The 17,839-nt window shown below is 51.8% G+C and overlaps 1 protein-coding gene and 1 long non-coding RNA gene across 2 annotated transcripts; one reads left to right on the top strand and one right to left on the bottom strand.

Annotated features, from left to right (window-relative positions):
• The first annotated feature begins 5,756 nt into the window (after window positions 1-5,756).
• Window positions 5,757-16,345, top strand: LOC308337893. Its single transcript, XR_013966350.1, has 3 exons — window positions 5,757-6,950; window positions 15,527-15,624; window positions 16,147-16,345. It is a non-coding gene; the product is annotated as an uncharacterized lncRNA (long non-coding RNA).
• GATA1 (GATA binding protein 1) lies at window positions 6,593-9,394 on the bottom strand (the record flags this gene model as incomplete). The annotated part of the gene is made up of 5 exons (XM_080831438.1): window positions 9,172-9,394; window positions 8,352-8,729; window positions 8,099-8,244; window positions 7,380-7,505; window positions 6,593-6,967 (listed from the first exon to the last, which is right to left on the bottom strand). The coding sequence occupies exons 1-5, from the start codon at window positions 9,389-9,391 to the stop codon at window positions 6,593-6,595; spliced, it is 1,245 nt and encodes a 414-aa protein (XP_080687564.1). The 5' UTR covers window positions 9,392-9,394.
• Window positions 16,346-17,839: the final 1,494 nt, after the last annotated feature.

Raw genomic sequence — 17,839 nt, 5'->3', positions numbered from 1 at the left:
AGGCTGTAGGCTGGGGCTGAAGAGATAAGCGGTCTGGGGTTCAGCATCGCTGACTAACAAATAGATTGACAGCCCCACTGCCCAGTAGCCTGGCCCTATGTCCCTTTCGAAAACTCCAGTTCCACCCTTCTCTTTCCTTCTACTCTTTTCCTACCAGAACATGGTTTTTTTGTTTGTTTGTTTGTTGTTTTTTGTTTTTTGGTCCCAGTGGAAGAGGATCAAGGCCTAAGACTTTTAAGCCTCCATGTGCTCCAAAGAAAATGTGATACACGCTGAGGAACATTCTGGGGGTTGTGATGCCTGCAGAGTAATAGAGAAAGGAGCCCTTTAAGACCCATGGCCCATTTTTCTTTATAGTCAGAAGACAGATTCCTGAAGAGCAGAGGTCAGTAAACTTGTCTATAAAGGGCCAGATAGTAAATATTTTAGGCTTTGCTGGCCACATAATGGTCTCTGTGGCATGTTCTTTCTTTTCCTTTAAAAACGAAGAAATGGGGGTGGGAGGGCAGCTGCATGGCTCAAGCAGTTAAGTGTCTGCCTTCCACTCAGGTGGTGATCTCAGGGTCCTAGGATCAAACCCTGCATCAGGCTCCCTGCTCAGTGGAGATCCTGCTTCTCCCTCTCCCTCTGCAGCTCCCCGGGCTTGTGCTCTCTCTTTCTCTGTCAAATAAATAAATAAGTTCTTTTTTAAAAAGTTTACACAGTAAGAGAGGGAACACAAGCAGGGCCAGAGGGAGAAGCCCCATGTGGGACTCGATCCCACAACCCTGGCATCATGACCTGAGCCAAGGCAGACACATAACGACTGAGCCACCCAGGCACCCCATAAATAAATTCTTTTTTAAAAAAATGAAGAGACCAGCTGAAGTCTGACTTTGGCCTGAAGGCTATAGTTTTCTGATCCTGCTGTAGAGTGTCAGTCTTTGGTTTCCTTTATCTGGCTGGGATTCTTTCACAGGATTGAGTGCAGAGTTTCCGTGCTTCCTGAAGAGAGGTATTCCTTTTGTGTGAGGACTGGGATTCGTGGACAGGATCAGGTCACTTTTGGTGTTCTGCTGGGTCAGTGTTCCTGGACAGAGTGAGGACAGGGCTTCCTGTAGTTTCTATGCTTTTGTTCCTCTCCTGAACCCAGCAGGGATTTCTATACCGGGCAAGACAGTTGTTTAAGGAGAGCTCCAGACTAGGGGTTCCCAAACAAGTTCAGAATGAGGCTCCTGAGACTGCATTATGAGTTTCCTACAAGGAGATCAGATGGTCCAGTTCAGGCTCAGCACAAGTATTTCTCTACAGGTTCAGAGCTATGTTAATGTAGGCAGTAGGTACAGGTGTTCACGTCTAGATTCGACCAAGGAATTGTTTTTAATTGGACTAAAATTTTTTTTAATTTTTAAATATCTTATATATTTATTTATTTGTTTGAGAGAGAGAGAGAGTGGGAAGAAGAGCAGAGGGAAAGGGACCAGCAGACTCCACGCTGAGTGTGGAGCCCGATGCAGGGCTTGATCTCACAACCCAGAGATCATGACATGAGCAGAAATCAAGAGTCAGATGCTTAACAACTAAGTCACCCAGGCACACCTGAGCTAAATTTTTTAAAAGCTCTCATTTATTTATTAGAGCGCATGTGAGAGAGAGAGAGAGAGATAGCACGAGTGTGTGTGAGAGGTAGAGGGAGAAGCAGACTCCCTGCTGAGCAGAGAGCATGGGGCTCAATCCCAGGATTCTGGGATTGTGACCTGAGCCAAAGGCAGATGCTTAACCGACTGAGCCACCCAGGCATCCCAATTGGGCTAAATTATGCTAGCTGCTGTAACAAACCCAGAATATTAGATGATTAACAAATAAATGTTTATGTCTTGCTCATATAAAGTCCAATGTGAGTATTTATTACTGATCATTCAGAAACCCAGGCTACTTCCATTTTGTGGCTCTGCTGTCCTCTGAATCCTTGGAGTTCGCACTATTGAGCTGGTAGATGGGAAAAGAAAGAGAGTGAAGGATTCCATGAGAGATTTTTGTGGGCCAGGCTTGGAAGTGGTGTATATCACTGCCCATACTGCATTGAATTCTGTCACATGTCCACATCTCACTGTAAGGGAGGTCAGAAAAGTGAGTGAGCTCAGGAGAACACAGGTTTGAAGAATGTATAGCAGGGCCTACTACAGGAGTCTACAGAGCCCACAGAGCTATCAGTCGCATGTGGCAGCCACTAGCAACAGTCAGAATAATGGTTCCTGTAAAGTGGGGAAGGTGGGGCTTCCAGGACAAGGCCAGGGCCAGGGCCAGGGCTGTCAGAGAGAGTCACGTCAGGACATCCTGTTTGGGGTTAAGAGAATGTTTCCAGAAAGCAAGGTTAGGAGTTCCTATAAAGGATCAGGCCAGAGGGGTGCCTGAGTGGCTCAGTCAGTTAAGCATCTGCCTTCCGCTTGGATCATGATCCCAGGGTCCTGGGATCAAGCCCTGTGTCAGGCTCCCTGCTCAGCGGAGAGCCTGCTTCTCTCTCTCTCCTTCTGCCATTCGCCCTGCTCATGTTCTATTGCTCTCTCACTGTCAAATAAATGAATAAAATCTTTTTTTTTAAGGATCAGGCCAGAGATTCCTGTGAGTGGAGTTAAGGATTTCTGTTGAGAGGAAAAGGTTTTCTATGAAAAGTCCAGTCAGAGGGCTCTAGTACAGTTGTAGGCAAGGCTGCCTGTAGAGGGTCAGGGCTACGAAGCTAACACGTGGTAAGGATGGAAAGCCCTGTACAGTGTAGGGGTTCCTGTGCCAGGTGAGGCCATAGGTAACTGTATAAGATGAGGTCTAGGCCTAAAGTAGAGGGTCAGGACAGGCATCCCTACCACAAGCTCAGAAAAGGGTTTTCTTTTTCTTTTTTTTTTTTTTTTTAAGAAAGTGTTGTAAGTTCAAGACTGAGGTTCATGTTAAGAATTGGATTACAGGGGCGCCTGGGTGGCTCAGTGGGTTAAGCCGCTGCCTTCGACTCAGGTCATGGTCTCAGGGTCCTGGGATCGAGCCCCGCATCGGGCTCCTTGCTCAGCGGGGAGCCTGCTTCTCTCTCTGCCTCTGCCTGCCTCTCTGCCTGCTTGTGCTCTCTGTCTCTCTCTCTGTCAAATAAATAAATGAAATCTTAAAAAAAAAAAAAAGAATTGGATTACAATGATGGGAGTGGGGACGCCTGGCTGGCACAGTTGGTTAAGTGTCCAACTCTTGGTTTCAGCTCAAGTTGTGATCTCAGGGTCCTGGGATAGAGTCCCACAGTGGGCTTCATGCTCAGCAGGGAGTCTGCTTAAGATTCTTTCTCCCCCTCTGCCCCTCCCTACCACCTCGCGCACAAGATGCACACGTGCACGCGCTCATGCGCGCGCTCTGGCTCTCTCTCTCTCTCGGCTCAGGTCATGATATCAGGGTCCTGGGATTGAGCCCCGCATCGGGCTCTCTGCTCAGCAGGGAGCCTGCTTCCCCCCCACCCCGCCTGCCTACTCATGATCTCTGTCACATAAATAAAATCTTTTAAAAAAAGAGTTGGATCATGGGTTTTGTGGACTCTACAGGTTAGGGTGTGAGATCAGGGATTGTGGTGCAGAGTAACATCAAGGGTCATTATCAACAATGGAGACAAGAGCTTCTATATTCAATTGGGAGTTCCCAAAGAGGTTCAAAGTTTCTGCAGAGAGAGCTAGGTCAGTGGTTCAGAACTAAATTTTATTGTGATGCAAGTGTTTCTAAAATGCTGTCTGGAGGGCTGAGCTCCAGTACAGTGTGAAGACAGAGGTGTCCTGTCCAAAGTCAAGGCAGGTTTTCTATAGAGAGATCAAGACTACCAAAGAGGGTCAGGACGTATTTCTTTTCTTTTTTTTTTTTAAAGATTTTATTTATTTATTTGACAGACAGAGATTACAAGTAGGTGGAGAGGCAGGCAGAGAGAGGGGAGGAAGCAGGTTCCCTGCTGAGCAGAGAGCCCGATGCGGGGCTTGATCCCAGGACTCTGGGACCATGACCCGAGCCAAAGGCAGAGGCTTCAACCCACTAAGCCACCGAAGTGCCCTCTTTTTTTTTTTTTAAGATTTGATTTATTTATTTGACAGAGCACAAGCAGGCAGGGGGTCAGAGGGAGAGGGAGAAACAGACTCCCTGCTGAGCAGGGAGCCCAATATGGAGCTTTATCCCAGGGCCCTGGGATCATGACTTGAGCCAAGGCAGCTGCTTAACTGACAGAGCCACCCAGGCACCCCAGCACAAGTGTTTCTAAAGGGTGGTGAAAGGGCTTCCTTAGAGTGTGAGCTCACAGATTCCTAACTGGCCTGAGTCCAAGGTTCCTGTGCCGTGGGAGGACAGGGCTTCCTCCAAAGCAAGGTGAGGGCTGATGCTTCTGTCCAGGGTCAGCATGGGTTTCCTGTTGCTAATTAGACAAAGGGTTCCCTTAGAGTGTCAGGCTAGGGCAGCTGTTCTGGGAGGTAAGAGCTGGGGCTCCTGAGCAAGGTAGGGCCAGGCACATGTCCAGCACAGGTTCTGAGAGGGGTTTCTGTTCCAGATGTGGACAGGGGCTCTTGCAGGGTAAGAGGGCTGGGGTTCTGTGGGGTGGCCAGGGAGGCAGGAGGCTTTTACAAAGACCAGGAAAGTTCTGGACAATCCCTGTAATGAACATGGACTGCCATGATTCTGCAGCGGGCCCGCTTGGCCAGTAGCTGAAGGAGAGCTGTCCTGAGGACATCTGCTTACCCCTACTATGTTCAGGACCTGCGGGCCCACGGTCCTTGCTCTGGGGCTCTGGGGGAAAGCCATAAAGAGAAGCAACTCAAAAGCAAATTCAGATGTGAGTGGATTGAGTGATGAGAGCAAGAGCAAGGGTGGGGGGTAGAGAGAGAGGCAGCCCAGTTAAGTGTGAGCAAGACTTACATGGAGGGGGAAGTGGTATCCAAAATCCACTCCCTAAACTCTGTGTGGCCAGGGCAAGTAACACCAGTTGTGAGCCTTACTTTTTCTTTAGCAAAACAAAAATGTAAAGTGTGTAGTATACTTTCCTTTCCTTGGAGTATTTTTTTTTCCAGGTGTTCATGAACTAAAGCAACTGAAGCTTCCTGGCTATTGCCCGACCCACACTAAATGCTCAGCAAATGGGGCTCCTTGCAATCAGGAGCTGCTGGGTGGTATGGAGGCTAAGCCACACAACCTGGCTTGGCCCCCTGTCTCCAGCTATGTGGCCTCCAGCGAGCCACTTAACCTCTCTGGCTCGGGGCGTCACCTGACTCCGCACAGGCTCCTATGTAAGGGTTTTCCATTTTGGAATTTTTTTTTTCTTAAGTAGGCCCAACATGCGGCTTGAACTCGTGACCCTGAGATCAAGACCTCATCTGAAGAGTCTGAAGCTTAACTGCCTGAGCCACACTGGCGCCCCAGGGTTTTCCATTTTGGAAGAACAGATTCTACTCTGGAGGGGGAGCAGCTGGCCCAGGTGAGTAGGTGCGTTGGCGTGGGAGTTGGCATTGTGGGGGGGGCTCCCCCTACCTATGGGGTCTAAATATCACCCCCAGAAGTTATTTTGTCCTCCTAATCTTCCCTTCTTTTTCTCTACCATTTCCCACAGAGCTGCAGGCCAAGCTGGGCCCAAAGAGATAAGCGATGACTGACAGGGAAGGTCCCCCGGACAGCCCCGTGGTCCCACACTGGCCTTCTGACCTTCTGGACAGCTCCCATTCCAGTCCCCCCTTTCCCCCAACTCCCTTCCTCTCTGGCACATGTCTTGTGTCCTCTGGAAAGGGGGTCCCTGATGTAGACTGAGCTGAAACTCCACATGTTGATACTTTCCATGAACAAGTACACACAGAACTGCTCACATCTGACAGTCCCTCAGAGACACTGTGGCCTGGCACACACCACGGATCCGCACTCCCACACGTGTAGACTTGCAGAGAAATGCTGCTGTTACCCTAGCCCCAGGGCTCCCTGGATGTGCAGCCCCCCGTGGTGCCACTGTTAGACTTCACACGCCCCCACACACAGCCCGTGTTCAACGTTCCAGAAGCATCTGTCCGTCCAGGTCTGTGCCCCACACATAGGCCATCACACCGTCTCAAAGATCACCCCAACGTGGCATGCAGTCACATGGACACCATGCCATGCATTAGCACACGCACTCCACGTCCTCTCCCGTAGTCGCCCGTACCCTGGCTCCCGCTGTTGCCTTGTGTCATGCACCCCGTCTTGCAGAGCCTCACCCCCTCAATCACATGCCATATCTCACCCCGTGGTGTGTGGCGACCCATGCTGTCTCAGGCCACCTGGAAGCTGCCACACGCGCTTTCACAAACACTGTTCGCAATTGCATGTCACAACCCACAATCGTGAAGTGTCACACAGGGGCCCACACCAGACGCTGTCCTCAGAGACGTGACCTCCCTCCCGTCGTTCTTGATTTGGTCCCACACAGACTCACACTTCCACTCTTGGGACTTTGGACTTTGGTGGTTTTATTTTACAAAAGCTTTGAAGGTCCAGGCCAAGGGGTGGCTGGGCCCAGAGGGCTAGGTTGTAGTAACTGCTGCCCACACAGGAGAGGGTCCCCGCCCCAGCCCTGAAGCCATGCTCTGTGCCCTCAGGAGCTCAGTGGAGCTACCACGGTGGTGGTGGTGGTGGTGGGAGGAACGGGACCTGCTGGGAAGGAGCCTGTGGGGGAACCCAGCAGGGGTCCCGGGAAAGGCATGAGGTGGCTCACGGGCCCTGACAACACCACAGGGCCCAGGCCTTGGTAGAGGTGGGCAGTGCTGGGCGGGCCCAACGTCAAGCCGGAGGCCATCTCCCCACAATTCCCACTCCCGCTGCCCCCAGCCACCACCATGAAACCACCAGCTGGTCCTTCAGCTGCTCCTGTACCTCCCAGACTTGACCCTCGTTTCTTTTTCCCTTTTCCAGATGCCTTGCGGTTTCGAGTCTGGATACCATCCTTCCGCATGGTCAGTGGTCGGTTCACCTGCCAAACGGGAGGCCCAGGGTGTTTCCCAACTCCACATCTTTGCCTCTGTGTCTTGACCAGGGAGGCCATCTCCATCCCACCTCGTTAAGCATAGGGAACTATTTCAGGGACTAGGGGAGCATGACCCTGGTATGGTGCAGGGATTGTCCTGAGGAATCCCAAGGAGGAAGGAGGAGGGGCAGGAGGTCATGGAAGGGTGTGAAGAGATGAAGGAATGGGAGGAGGGAGGGATGAGAACCAAGGTGGAGGGGAATAGAGAAGGAAGGAGGGAGCAGAAAAGGTAGGGAGAGGGGAGGGTTATGAGGGCAAGTAGATGTGGGGGTGCAACAGGAGCAGAGGAGGAGGGAAACGGGATGATGGGAGGAGAGGAGAGGAGGGAGGCTGGGGTGGGGGATGGGGCAAGACAAACCTGGTGTAGCTTGTAGTAGAGGCCACAGGCATTGCACACAGGGTCCCCGCTAGCATTTCTCCGCCACAGTGTCGTGGTGGTTGTCTGGCAGTTGGTGCACTGGGTACCTGCCCGTTTGCTGACAATCTGGGGGAGAGAAAATGTGAAGATCAGCCCACTGGCGGGACAGGGGATGCTTAGGGGACCCAAGAGGTCAGGGTCAGGTTGAAGGTAGGGCTTCCGGTGCAGGGTAAGAACAGATGTACTTAACAGGATGATGACTGTGGGTTCTGTATGGGGCAGGGACAGGGCTTCCTGTCCAGGATTGGGGATTTTGGTATTGGGGGTGAGACTCCATCAGTGATTCCCAATTTTGGCCATACATTGGAATCACCCAGAGAGTTGAAAATGATCCTAAGGCCCAGGTGACACCCTACGCCAATGAAATCAACACATCTAGGGGAGGGTGCCAGGCTCCCAGTGGTTCAGGTTGTCCTAAGGTGAGTCCCATGTGAACCCAAGGAGGAAAACACTGCTGTTGTGCAGGGACAAGACAGGGTTCCTGGAAGTAGCCTATGAACGTAGGTTGAGGATGGACATTCCTATGCAAAGCTGGGTTCCTGCATGGATGGGGAAGGGATGGGCTGGGGAATATGGGTTCTCGTAGAGCAGGAGGACAGGGATCCCTGCACAGGTCCAGAACAGTTCCTAGGGAAGGGGAGGCAGGCCTGGGGTCTTACCAGGCGCTTCTTGGGCCGGATGAGGGGCCTGTTCTGCCCATTCATCTTGTGGTAAAGGCCGCAGGCATTGCATAGGTAGTGGCCCGTCCTGTCCCGCCGCCACAGTGGAGTGGCTGTTGCTCCGCAGTTCACACACTCCCTGGCCTCTGATGGGGTGGACAGAGGGGACGAGGAAGCCCAGGCTCAGCCCAGCTTTGCCTTGGGCACCCCCCACCCCGATTTTAACCTCCCTGTCCCTTTGTGGGGACCTCACCACAGGGGGGCAGCGGCAGTGTTCCACGAAGTTTGGGGGAGGAATAGGCCGCTGGATTGAGGGGGCTCCCGGTGGGAGAAAAGAAGGTACTGGAAAAGTCAGGACCCCCGTAGGCACTGCTGGGGACGGGGATGGACGAAGGCAGCGCAGGCCCCAGCGTCAAGAGGTCTGGACTTAGCCGCTCTGTCTTTAAGGTCTCCAGGAAGCTGCTGCCGCCTTTCCCATCTGGGTCTTCCGGGGCCTGGGGAGGGGAGTCCTCGCGGGTGGGGCACACGGCCGAGGCAGGGTAGAGCCCCGTCTTGCCATAGGTCCAGCTGGCATATGGTGAGCCCCCTGGGATCCCCTCCATACAGTTGAGCAGTGGGTACACCTGAAAGACTATTATGGAGGGTGGGTACGGGAAGGAAGGAGGGATCAGTCCAAAGCCATGATGGTGCCCCACAGCTCCGACTGAGCGGCCCAGTCTCCAGTCTTCCCACAGGCAACTGGAACAGCTGCTGGCCATCGGGTAACTCCTGGACATCGAGCCCCACCGGTCACTTTGGCAGCTGTGGTAACCTCCACCCGTTTCCAAACGGGGCGTTGAGGATGCCCTTTGGGATTCAGAGCCCCATGGGTCCCTTGACAACTAGGGCCGCCATCACCCACTTCCGACGTTGCTTTCCAATATGGCTATAGCAAGACGGCACATGGGGAGCATTGGCATCAACTGGGGGAAGTGGCCATTTTCAAGATGACCTCTTAGTGGGATTCTGCCCTAGCTAAGAGTCACCCAGACAGCACGGAGCCTGTGCTAAGACAGCCACCTGGAGGAGTTTACCTGGGGAGTGCCTATAGGCCTCAGCATCCCTGTAGTAGGCCAGAGCTGCCGCTGCAGCTGTGGCTGTGCTGGGGGCCGTGGAGGAGGCTGCCGCATCCAATCCCTCGGGCCCAGAGGAGAAGAAGACCCCCGATTCTGGTGGCGAGGATACCAAGGCCGGGTCCACAAACTGGGGCAGGGGCTCGGAGGTCCCCAGGGCCCCTAGGCCAGGGAACTCCATGGGGCCTCGGATGGGACCTGTGAGGACAGGAGGGGTCCTCAGACTCCAAACTCCTCCTCCCCTTCCCACCCCGGCCCCTTCCCTCCTGTCTCCCTCTCCTACTCCATTCCCTCAGTCTTCCTAGCCCTCTTTTCCTTCCCAGATCTCTCCCCTTCTTCCACTCCATCATCCCCTCCTTCCTTCTGCCCCCCTTCCTCTCCCTCCCTTTTATTCCCTCTTCTCCCCTTGCGCTTCCCCTTCTCTCTCCCTCCTCCCATCTCTTCTTTTTCCTCCTCCCACAACTCCCCCTCTTTGCCTCTCCTCTTCCCCCTCTCGCTTCTCTTCCCACTCCTCCCTCATCTTTGGCCCCCCATACCCTCATTCTCTCTTTCCCCGGCCCTCCTCCTCTCCCTCTTCTTTAATCAGCCACCTCTTCTGCCTTCCTCCTTTCTACATCTCTTCCCCTCCTCGTTTTCTCTTTCCCTCCTGCCTGTCCACTTCCCCTTCTCCTGTGCTGCTTTTCCTTCACCCTTCTCCTCTCTCTCCCTTTCTGATCATCTTTTTATCTTCTCATTTTCTCCCCCCCTCCTCCTCTCTCTAGAGGAGTCTGGGTGGGATGGGCTGGGGTGCAGAGCCAGAGGCCCCTGAGCCACTTGTCACCCCTGGGACCTTGGGGTTCACCCTCCTGTGCTCCCCAACTTCATTCCTATCTGTTGCATCTTTTAACTTTCTCAGAAACCCATGGTTTCCGGCTTGACTCCTCCCTCCCCCCACCTCCGTTGGGTCTGCAGACAGAGGGCCCCCTCAGTTCCTCCCCACTCCATGGGGGGGTCAGTACCCCCCACTGCTTATCTCTGCCATCCCCGCCCAACTTTTGAAATCACCCCAAGGCTACTGGCTTCCTCTGAGGAGGGGTACAGGTCTGCCCTGGGGAGGCCTACCATAGTTCTGCTTTCGGGTTCCTTCATTTCCAGCCAGCCCCAGGCCTCAGTTTCCCCATATGCCAGATAGGAGGTAGAGACAGGGGCCCAGCTAAGACCCGTGAGATGGCGGCTTCATCTTTGCCCCTTTGTCTCTGTCCTTCCCTGTGTGTGTATCTGTGTCCCTGTGTCTCCTGGCGACACTCTCTCTTCTCCAGCCTGGCCCTCCATATTTCTGTCCCATCGTTTTATGCTACCATGATATGTCTTGTCCTCTCTCTTTCTCTGCTTTAATGAGTGCCTAATTTTCCCCCTCCCTTTCTCTGGCTTTCCATGTCTCTATCTCTGGTTGTCTCGCTCCATCTTCACCTCCATGTCTTTCACCTCTTTCTGTTTCACTTCTCCCTCCCTCTCCAGTCACGTCTCTGAATGTCTCTTCATCTCTCCCACTCAGTCTCTTTCTGCTTGTTTGTCTCCTCTCTCTCTCTTTCTGCCCTCTGGCTTTATTTCCATGTCTGTCTCACTAGTCCCACATGCTTGGCCATACCCCACTGCACACAGCCCGGGTGAGGAGCCAGAAAACCTACTCTTGCCCCTGACTTGCCCTGTGAATCCGAAGGCCTCAGTTTTCCTGTCCTTGGTGTGGAGTAACAGAGGTAGGGGAGAAGGCCATCCTCACAGCCCCAGCCTACATGACCCGCTGTGTGAACACGCTGAAGGTTGGGCTCAGGGTCGGGGCTTGTATGGGTAAAGAGAGGAGCCCATGATTGTGTGGGTAAAGAGAGGTGCCCATGGCTGGGTCCACCACCAGCCTTGTCCAGGCCCCAGGATCTCCACTCATTCTCCCCAGAGTGAGTGTCTTGCCTCCTCCTCTGTTTCCGTCTCTTTCCTCTGCATCTCTCCATGATTTTTTCTACCTGTGAAACTCTTTGCATTCCTGCCTTGCTCTTTTTCTGTTCCTGGGTCTCCTTCACTTTCCTGCTATCTCTGTTTCTCTTTTCTTTTTCTTCCTGTCTCTTGCTGTTTGTCACTGTCTCTTTTTCTACCCCCCACCCGCTCCGTTTCTCCCTTCCTTCTCTGTTTGCCTGTCTCTTGTTCTTTTTGTCTCTGTCACCACTGTCCTTTATCCCCCCTCATCCTCATCTCACCACTCCCCCATGATCTCCCTCCAGTCCCACTGCCCCACATCCTTGCACCTAGCACCTTGGTGGCTCCAGGGCTGCCCACCCCTCCTATGGCAGGGACCCAGCCCCCCCACCCCCAGTTATCACTCTCCGGACAGAGATAAAGTTTATCTCGAGGCTGGGGGATATGAAAGCTCCTTATCAGCTGCCCTACTAGAGTAAGTGCTGCCCCAACGGGCAGCGGGCAGCAGGCAGCAGGCCGGCACCCTCAACTCTCCCAAGGCCCAGCCCCTCACCCCAGGTAACATCCCTATCCCAGCCCTCAAGGGAGGGTCTTTTGGGACTGAAGGAAGCCAAGATGTGGTCTGCGGGCAGATGAGTCTTGGGAGGCTTTGAGATGGAATATGAGGATCAGATGGGTGGAGAGGTTGGGGGTAGAGCTGTAGTGTTTGGGGAGAGCAGATATGGGGTTTGAGGAGCAGAGACAAATTTGAAAGGTCACATTTTGGGATCAGAAATAGGTTGGAAAAGCAGAACACAAGGTTGGAGATCTGAAGTGAAGTTTGAGAGCCAGAGAGAACGTTCAGAAGCTGGAGATGTAGTTCAGGGGTCGGAGATAAATTCTGAGGACCGTGGAAAAGTTTGGAGGTTCTGTGGGCTTTGCTGGAGCAGAGATGGAGTTTAGGGGTCAGAGGTGGGTTTGGACAGGCAGGAGTGTGTCTGATAAAGATGTGTTATGGGAGCAGAGGAGGAATTTGAGAACTGAGATGGAATTGGGGTGGAGAAAGACGGGGTCAGAGGAGATCCAGGGGGCCAGAGACACATTTGGGGGCTGAGATGGGGTTTAGGGAAGGCAGGCATGAGGAGGATTCATGTGGTAGAACAGACTCGGGATAGTAGACTTGGTGTTTAGAGTGATAGACTTTTTGGTGTGTGGGCAAGGGGCTGGAGGAGAGTAGTGGTTTGGGGGGGTGGATCAGAGAGAAGTCACAGGGAACAAATAGGGGGCTTGAGAGGCGCAGACAGAGATAAGAGGATGAAGCCAGGGTTTAGGGGACTAGAGAATTTAGAGCAGAAACCAGGATGGGGATCAGACAGGGGCTTGGGGAACAGAAATAGGCATGGGAGAGCAAAAGTGAGTTTTTGGGAGAACTCAGACAGAAACAGTTCCAGGTGAGTGAAAACCAGATTCAGAGCAGAGCTAGGATTTAGGGGAGAAAGGCATGTTGTAGGGGGCAGGGATGGTGTGTGGGGAGCAGAGTTAAGTCATCAGAGGAACAGATACCTTGGAAGGAGAGGATGGAAGTCAGGGCAGAAAGAGGTCAGTTTGGGGGGTTGGTTTCTGGAGTAGAGATGGGGGCTGGAACAACAGATGGTTTGGAGGAGCGGTGAAGGGTTTCAGGGGTGGTAGACACTGTGGGGACCAGTGGTGGGTTGGGGAGGCTGGAGCAGGCTGGAGGGGTAGCCTTGAGGTAAGGGACAGCAGGCCTGGGGTTTGCCTTGCTGGGGGCTCTTGGGGGGCTGAGACTGACCTGGGCTGGTTGGTGCAGAGGGTTCGGCCGCTTTGGGGATGTGGCGAGTTCAGTGTGATCCCAGGGGGTGTCCTGGCTGGCCTTGGCCTTTGAGGCTCCCTTCCTCCTTCCCTCCCTCCCTCCCCTCTCCCTCCTCCCTCCTCCCCAGGGAGTGGCTGGTGCCCCAGTGGGTGGGGCGGACCAGAGGAGGGGGCGGGCTCCCTGCTGGTGGGGCACCTCTTGGGCAGTGGGGGCCTTCCTCTGCACCACCTGCCCACCCCATGGATTCTTGGACCCTGTTCAACTTGGGCTCCCGTGGACTTCAGTGTCCAGCCAAACAAAATGGGCTGAAGCCAAGATAAAATGAAAATAGCCGATATGGTTTTATGACTCCACTAGGCTTTTCAGTGAGTGTTTCCAAAGTCCCTCCTGTGTGCTGGGTCAGGCTTGGGCCCTTAAGTATGTGAATCTTCCCGGCCAACAGGGAGAGGAGGGATGTGACTACCCATTTTGCAGGCGAGAAGAATGAGACTCACAGAGGTTTGGTGGGATTTGAACCAGAGCCCATGGGACATCTTGATGACCCAGGCCCAACTTGGAGGCCTGGCCAGGCCAGGGCTGGCGGGAGGCAGGGGCACACTCAGTGCCCCACTGGGGCTTACGCCAGCTCCGGCCTGCCCTGGGGCAGCAGATAAGTCTTATCAGATGGAGGAGACTGTGGCTGTTGGCTCCGCGGTAACAGGCTGTCTTGGGATGGGGGGCGGGGCTGGGGGGGGCACCCAGGGACAGTGGCCTCAACTTGTTGCCCGCCATGCTGCTTTGGAGGCGGGAAACAGGTGGGACCCAGGGTTGGTTTCTCTGCAGGTCCTTGAGGAGTGGGATAGCGTGGGGGAAGGGAAGAAGAACTGAAGGGATAGAGAAGGGAGAGGGGCAGAGAGCAAGAGACAGAGACAGAGAGAGATGGGAATGGGGAGACTCAGGAAGAAAAAGGGACACAGCTAGAAGGAGGCAGAGAGGGTAAGGAGAGGAGGGAGAGACGGCGAGAGAGACCCAGCGACAATTAAAGATCTACAGAGAGGGGCAAAGAGAACAAGAGGACAGAAGGGGAAAGATAGAGCCCCAGAGTGACAAAGGCCGAGGACACAGGGTGAGAACCCGGGAAGGGAGACAGAGACAGAGAGAGATTCACGGACGGAGTCTTGGAGGAAGTCCATGAGACCCCACGTGTCAATCTGGGATAGGCACTAGGCCGGTGGCGCTGGGGTGGAGGGGACAGGGCCATATGGGTCGATGTGGACTCATGTGATCTGTGGCTCGCCCCTCAACTGCTGAGAGGGACCTCCAGAACCCCTGCACCTCAGTCCCCACCTTTCTACCCTGTCCCACCTCGCCCAGAGAGGAACAACAGTGATGGCAGCCAGTGTTTCATGCTGACACAGACCACAGGCCAGTCTGTCCTGAGCACTTCCTCTGTGTAAAATCAATGGACTCACGCCCACATGAGGTGTCCAGCTTGGCTCCCCATAGAGCAGGGGTAAGACCATCCAGTGGTGGTCCAAGGATTCCATAGGATGGAGCACTGTCCTGACCACCCATTCTACAGATGGGGAGACTGAGACCTGCCAAGGGCACAGGACACTGATGGAGCCCTGGGTCAGTACAGCCTGCTCCCCCACCGGCTACCCAAGAAGGAGCTTCCTGTCATCCTCTTGCCTCCATGGGCCTCGTCCTCATAAGCAAAATGGGAGGTTTGAGGAGGAAAAAGAGCATGGCTATGACTTTGTGTTTATTGACCTCCTGCTGTGTGCAACGTCCTGTGTTGAGCCCTCATAACTGAGAAGGGGGGTGAAGACCTCTATGACTTAAGGGGCAGTGTTTTGGGGACTTCCACTCTGGAGCTAACCCCCCACCCCTGTCATTCATAGCCTGCCCTAACCACGGAGGGGCTGCATGGCCTTGGTCAAGTTACCAGCCCCCCTTGGACCTCAGTTCCTCATCTGTAGAGATGGGGTAATAACAGTGGCTACTCCATAGGGTGATGGGGACAGCTAAATGAGATTTAATCCACCGAGTGATATTAACTTGCTTGAATCTGAGATCTCATTAAATGTTAAGTATTCTTATTGATTTACTGAGTACCCACTGTATACAAGGGATGATACTTGACCCTTTTTTTTACTAGCACTACTAATTCTAGTAATAATGCTAATAACATGTGACACCCATACCAGTTTTAATTCCTAATCTTAATTCTAATATTGATACTAATTTTAGTGCTAGTAATACTGATATTAATTCTAAATCTAATCATCATTATTCTAATTCTATCCACAACTGTACAAATACGAATGCTAATTCTGATACGAATACTTTCTCTTTTTTTAGCACTAATATCCTAATAACAATAATAGCACACAGTTCACTGAGCTGCCCCAGGCACTGTGCTAAGTGCTCTCCCTACTTAATTTTATCCCATTCTCACCATGATGATATAAATGAAGATGTCCATGCAAGAGCTTGTGCTCTTTTCTGAGTTCTGACACTGATTTGCTGCATGATTCCTGGGCAGGCCACCCTCTGAGCCTCAGTTTCTTTGCCTAGGTAATGGGTACAATCATAGAACCCACAGCAAATGTTGTTGAGAAGACCACTCGACACAGGTCCTGCCCGGCAAGCCACAGAGGATGAGCTCTGTAGTGGTAACTCTCTTCGTTGTTATTTTTTATTAGAAACAGCAGTTGCAATATTGGGAGCGAGGTAGGGAAATCTGTTGTCCTCAGGAAGGTCAGGCCGGAGGCATGTCTCAGACAAGAGTTTGGACACTGGACTCAGCCTATTTCTTCGTAACCAGAGCTGAAAAAAGCCTAAGGAAGGGAAGTAAAGGGTGGGGAGTGGAGGCCTCAGAACCCTGGCTCCGTCAAGAGCCAGAAACCCTGAGGCTCTGAGGCCAGGCTCACCCCATTCCCTCCCCCATCCCTGTGGAGGGGGCACAGGCCCAGAAGTCTGCGGCGACAGTTCAGCCAGGAGGGAGGCAGCTGGGAGCCGGCAGATAAGGGAATCAGCAGGGCCAGGCCAGGCTTTGGGAGAGACCCAGGGGGTGGGGGTTGGGTGTCCGGGTCAAGCGTCCCCTCTGTCAGGCCTCCATTTGAGGCTCAGCCCCAACATCCTCTCTTCCTGGAAGGCTCTTCTGACTTGTTCCCTTCTCCCTGACATCTTCGGAGGTTCTAGAGCTTATTTGTACCTCATCCAGACAAGTCCACCAAGCCAGAGGCAGAACATAATTCCCCTTGGTCTCCATCACACAGAGAAGCATGTCAACCAGAGCCTGGCTGAGGAGTCCAACGTTTGTCTCAGAACTGAGCTGTTGTTGTTTTTTTTTTTTTTTAAGAGACAAGTATAAAGGATACTGTAACAAACTTTCACCTTTGTCAAACATTAATATTTTGCCTTATTTGCTTCAGATGCTTTTGAAAGACATATATTCAGATCCAGCTGAAGTTCTTATACAAAGTCCATTTTCTCTCTCCTTCCACTACCTCGAGTTTGGGGTTTGTCTCCCTCGTGAGTATTTTCATTCCCTTACTATGTGTACATGTATTGGTAAACAGCTTATGATACTGGAGGTTTTTGGCTTGGTTTTGAACTTCATATACACAGAATAACATGGCTTATGTTTCTTTTATTCTGCATAGTGTCTGCGACATTCACCCACACGCTGTCATGTGTATTAATAGTTCTTTTTTTATTGAGATGTCATTCGCATACCACAAAATCCACCCTTTGAAGTGTACATTTCAGTGGTTTTTATATTCACATCGTTGTACAGCTATCACCACTGCCTAATTCCAGGACATTTTCATGATCCCAAGAAGAAGGCTGTACCCATTTTAGCAGACGTTTCCTATACTATTATCCCTAGAAACCACTAATCTAGTGTCTGTCTCATGGATTTGCCTATTCTGGACTTCTCATATGAACTGAATCATATAATATGTGGCCTTTTGTGACTGGCTTCTTTCACTTTGCACAAAGTTTCCAAGGTTCTCTCACATCTTAGCATGGATTAAACTACTTCATTCCTTTCTATGACTGAGTGATATATTGTATGAACATTCAACATTACACTTGTCCATCCAATGAACTGACATTTTGGGGGGTCATGAATAATACTGCTATGAATGTTCATATTAAGGTTTTTATGCAGACATATGTTTTCAGTCCTCTTGGGTACACACCTAGGAATGCAATCGTGGAGCTGTTGGGAGAGGCAGGTAGAGGGAAAAGCAGGCATGGGACTTGATCCCGGGACCCCGGGATCATAACCAGAGCTGAAAGCAGGGGTCCAGCCAACTGAGCCACCTAGGGACCGCAGTATGAGTTCTTTATATATTTTGGGTCCTAATCATTTATCAGATAATGGGATTTGAATATAGTTGCTCCTATTTTAGGGTTGTCCTTTCACTTTGTTGTGTCCCTTGAAGCACAAAAGCTTTTAGGTTTGATGAAATGCAAGTTGACTTTGGTTGTTTATGCATTACATGTTGTCTAAGAAACCATTGCCTAATCCAAAGTCATGAAGATTTATGCCTGTGTTTTCTTCTAGAAGTTTAATAGTTTTAGCTCTTACATTCATGTCTTTGATTTTTTTTTTGAGTTAATTTTTGTATATGGTGTGAAGTAGGGGTCCAGTTTCGTTCTTTTTTATGTGGATGTCCAGTTGTCCCAGCACCATTTTTTTATATCTTAGAATATATGCATGTTCAACTTTAATTTTTTTAAAGATTTTATTTATTTATTTATTTTTTAAAATATTATTTATTTATTTATTTGACAGACAGAGATCACAAGTAGGCAGAGAGGCAGGCAGAGAGAGAGAGGAGGAAGCAGGCTCCCTGCTGAGCAGAGAGCCTGATG

The sequence above is a fragment of the Martes martes genome (genome assembly GCF_963455335.1).
Source record: "Martes martes genome assembly, contig: scaffold_224, whole genome shotgun sequence".
Taxonomy (NCBI): domain Eukaryota; kingdom Metazoa; phylum Chordata; class Mammalia; order Carnivora; family Mustelidae; genus Martes; species Martes martes.
The sequence above is the reverse complement of the archived record's forward strand: the minus strand, read 5'-3'. Positions and strand labels throughout refer to the sequence as shown.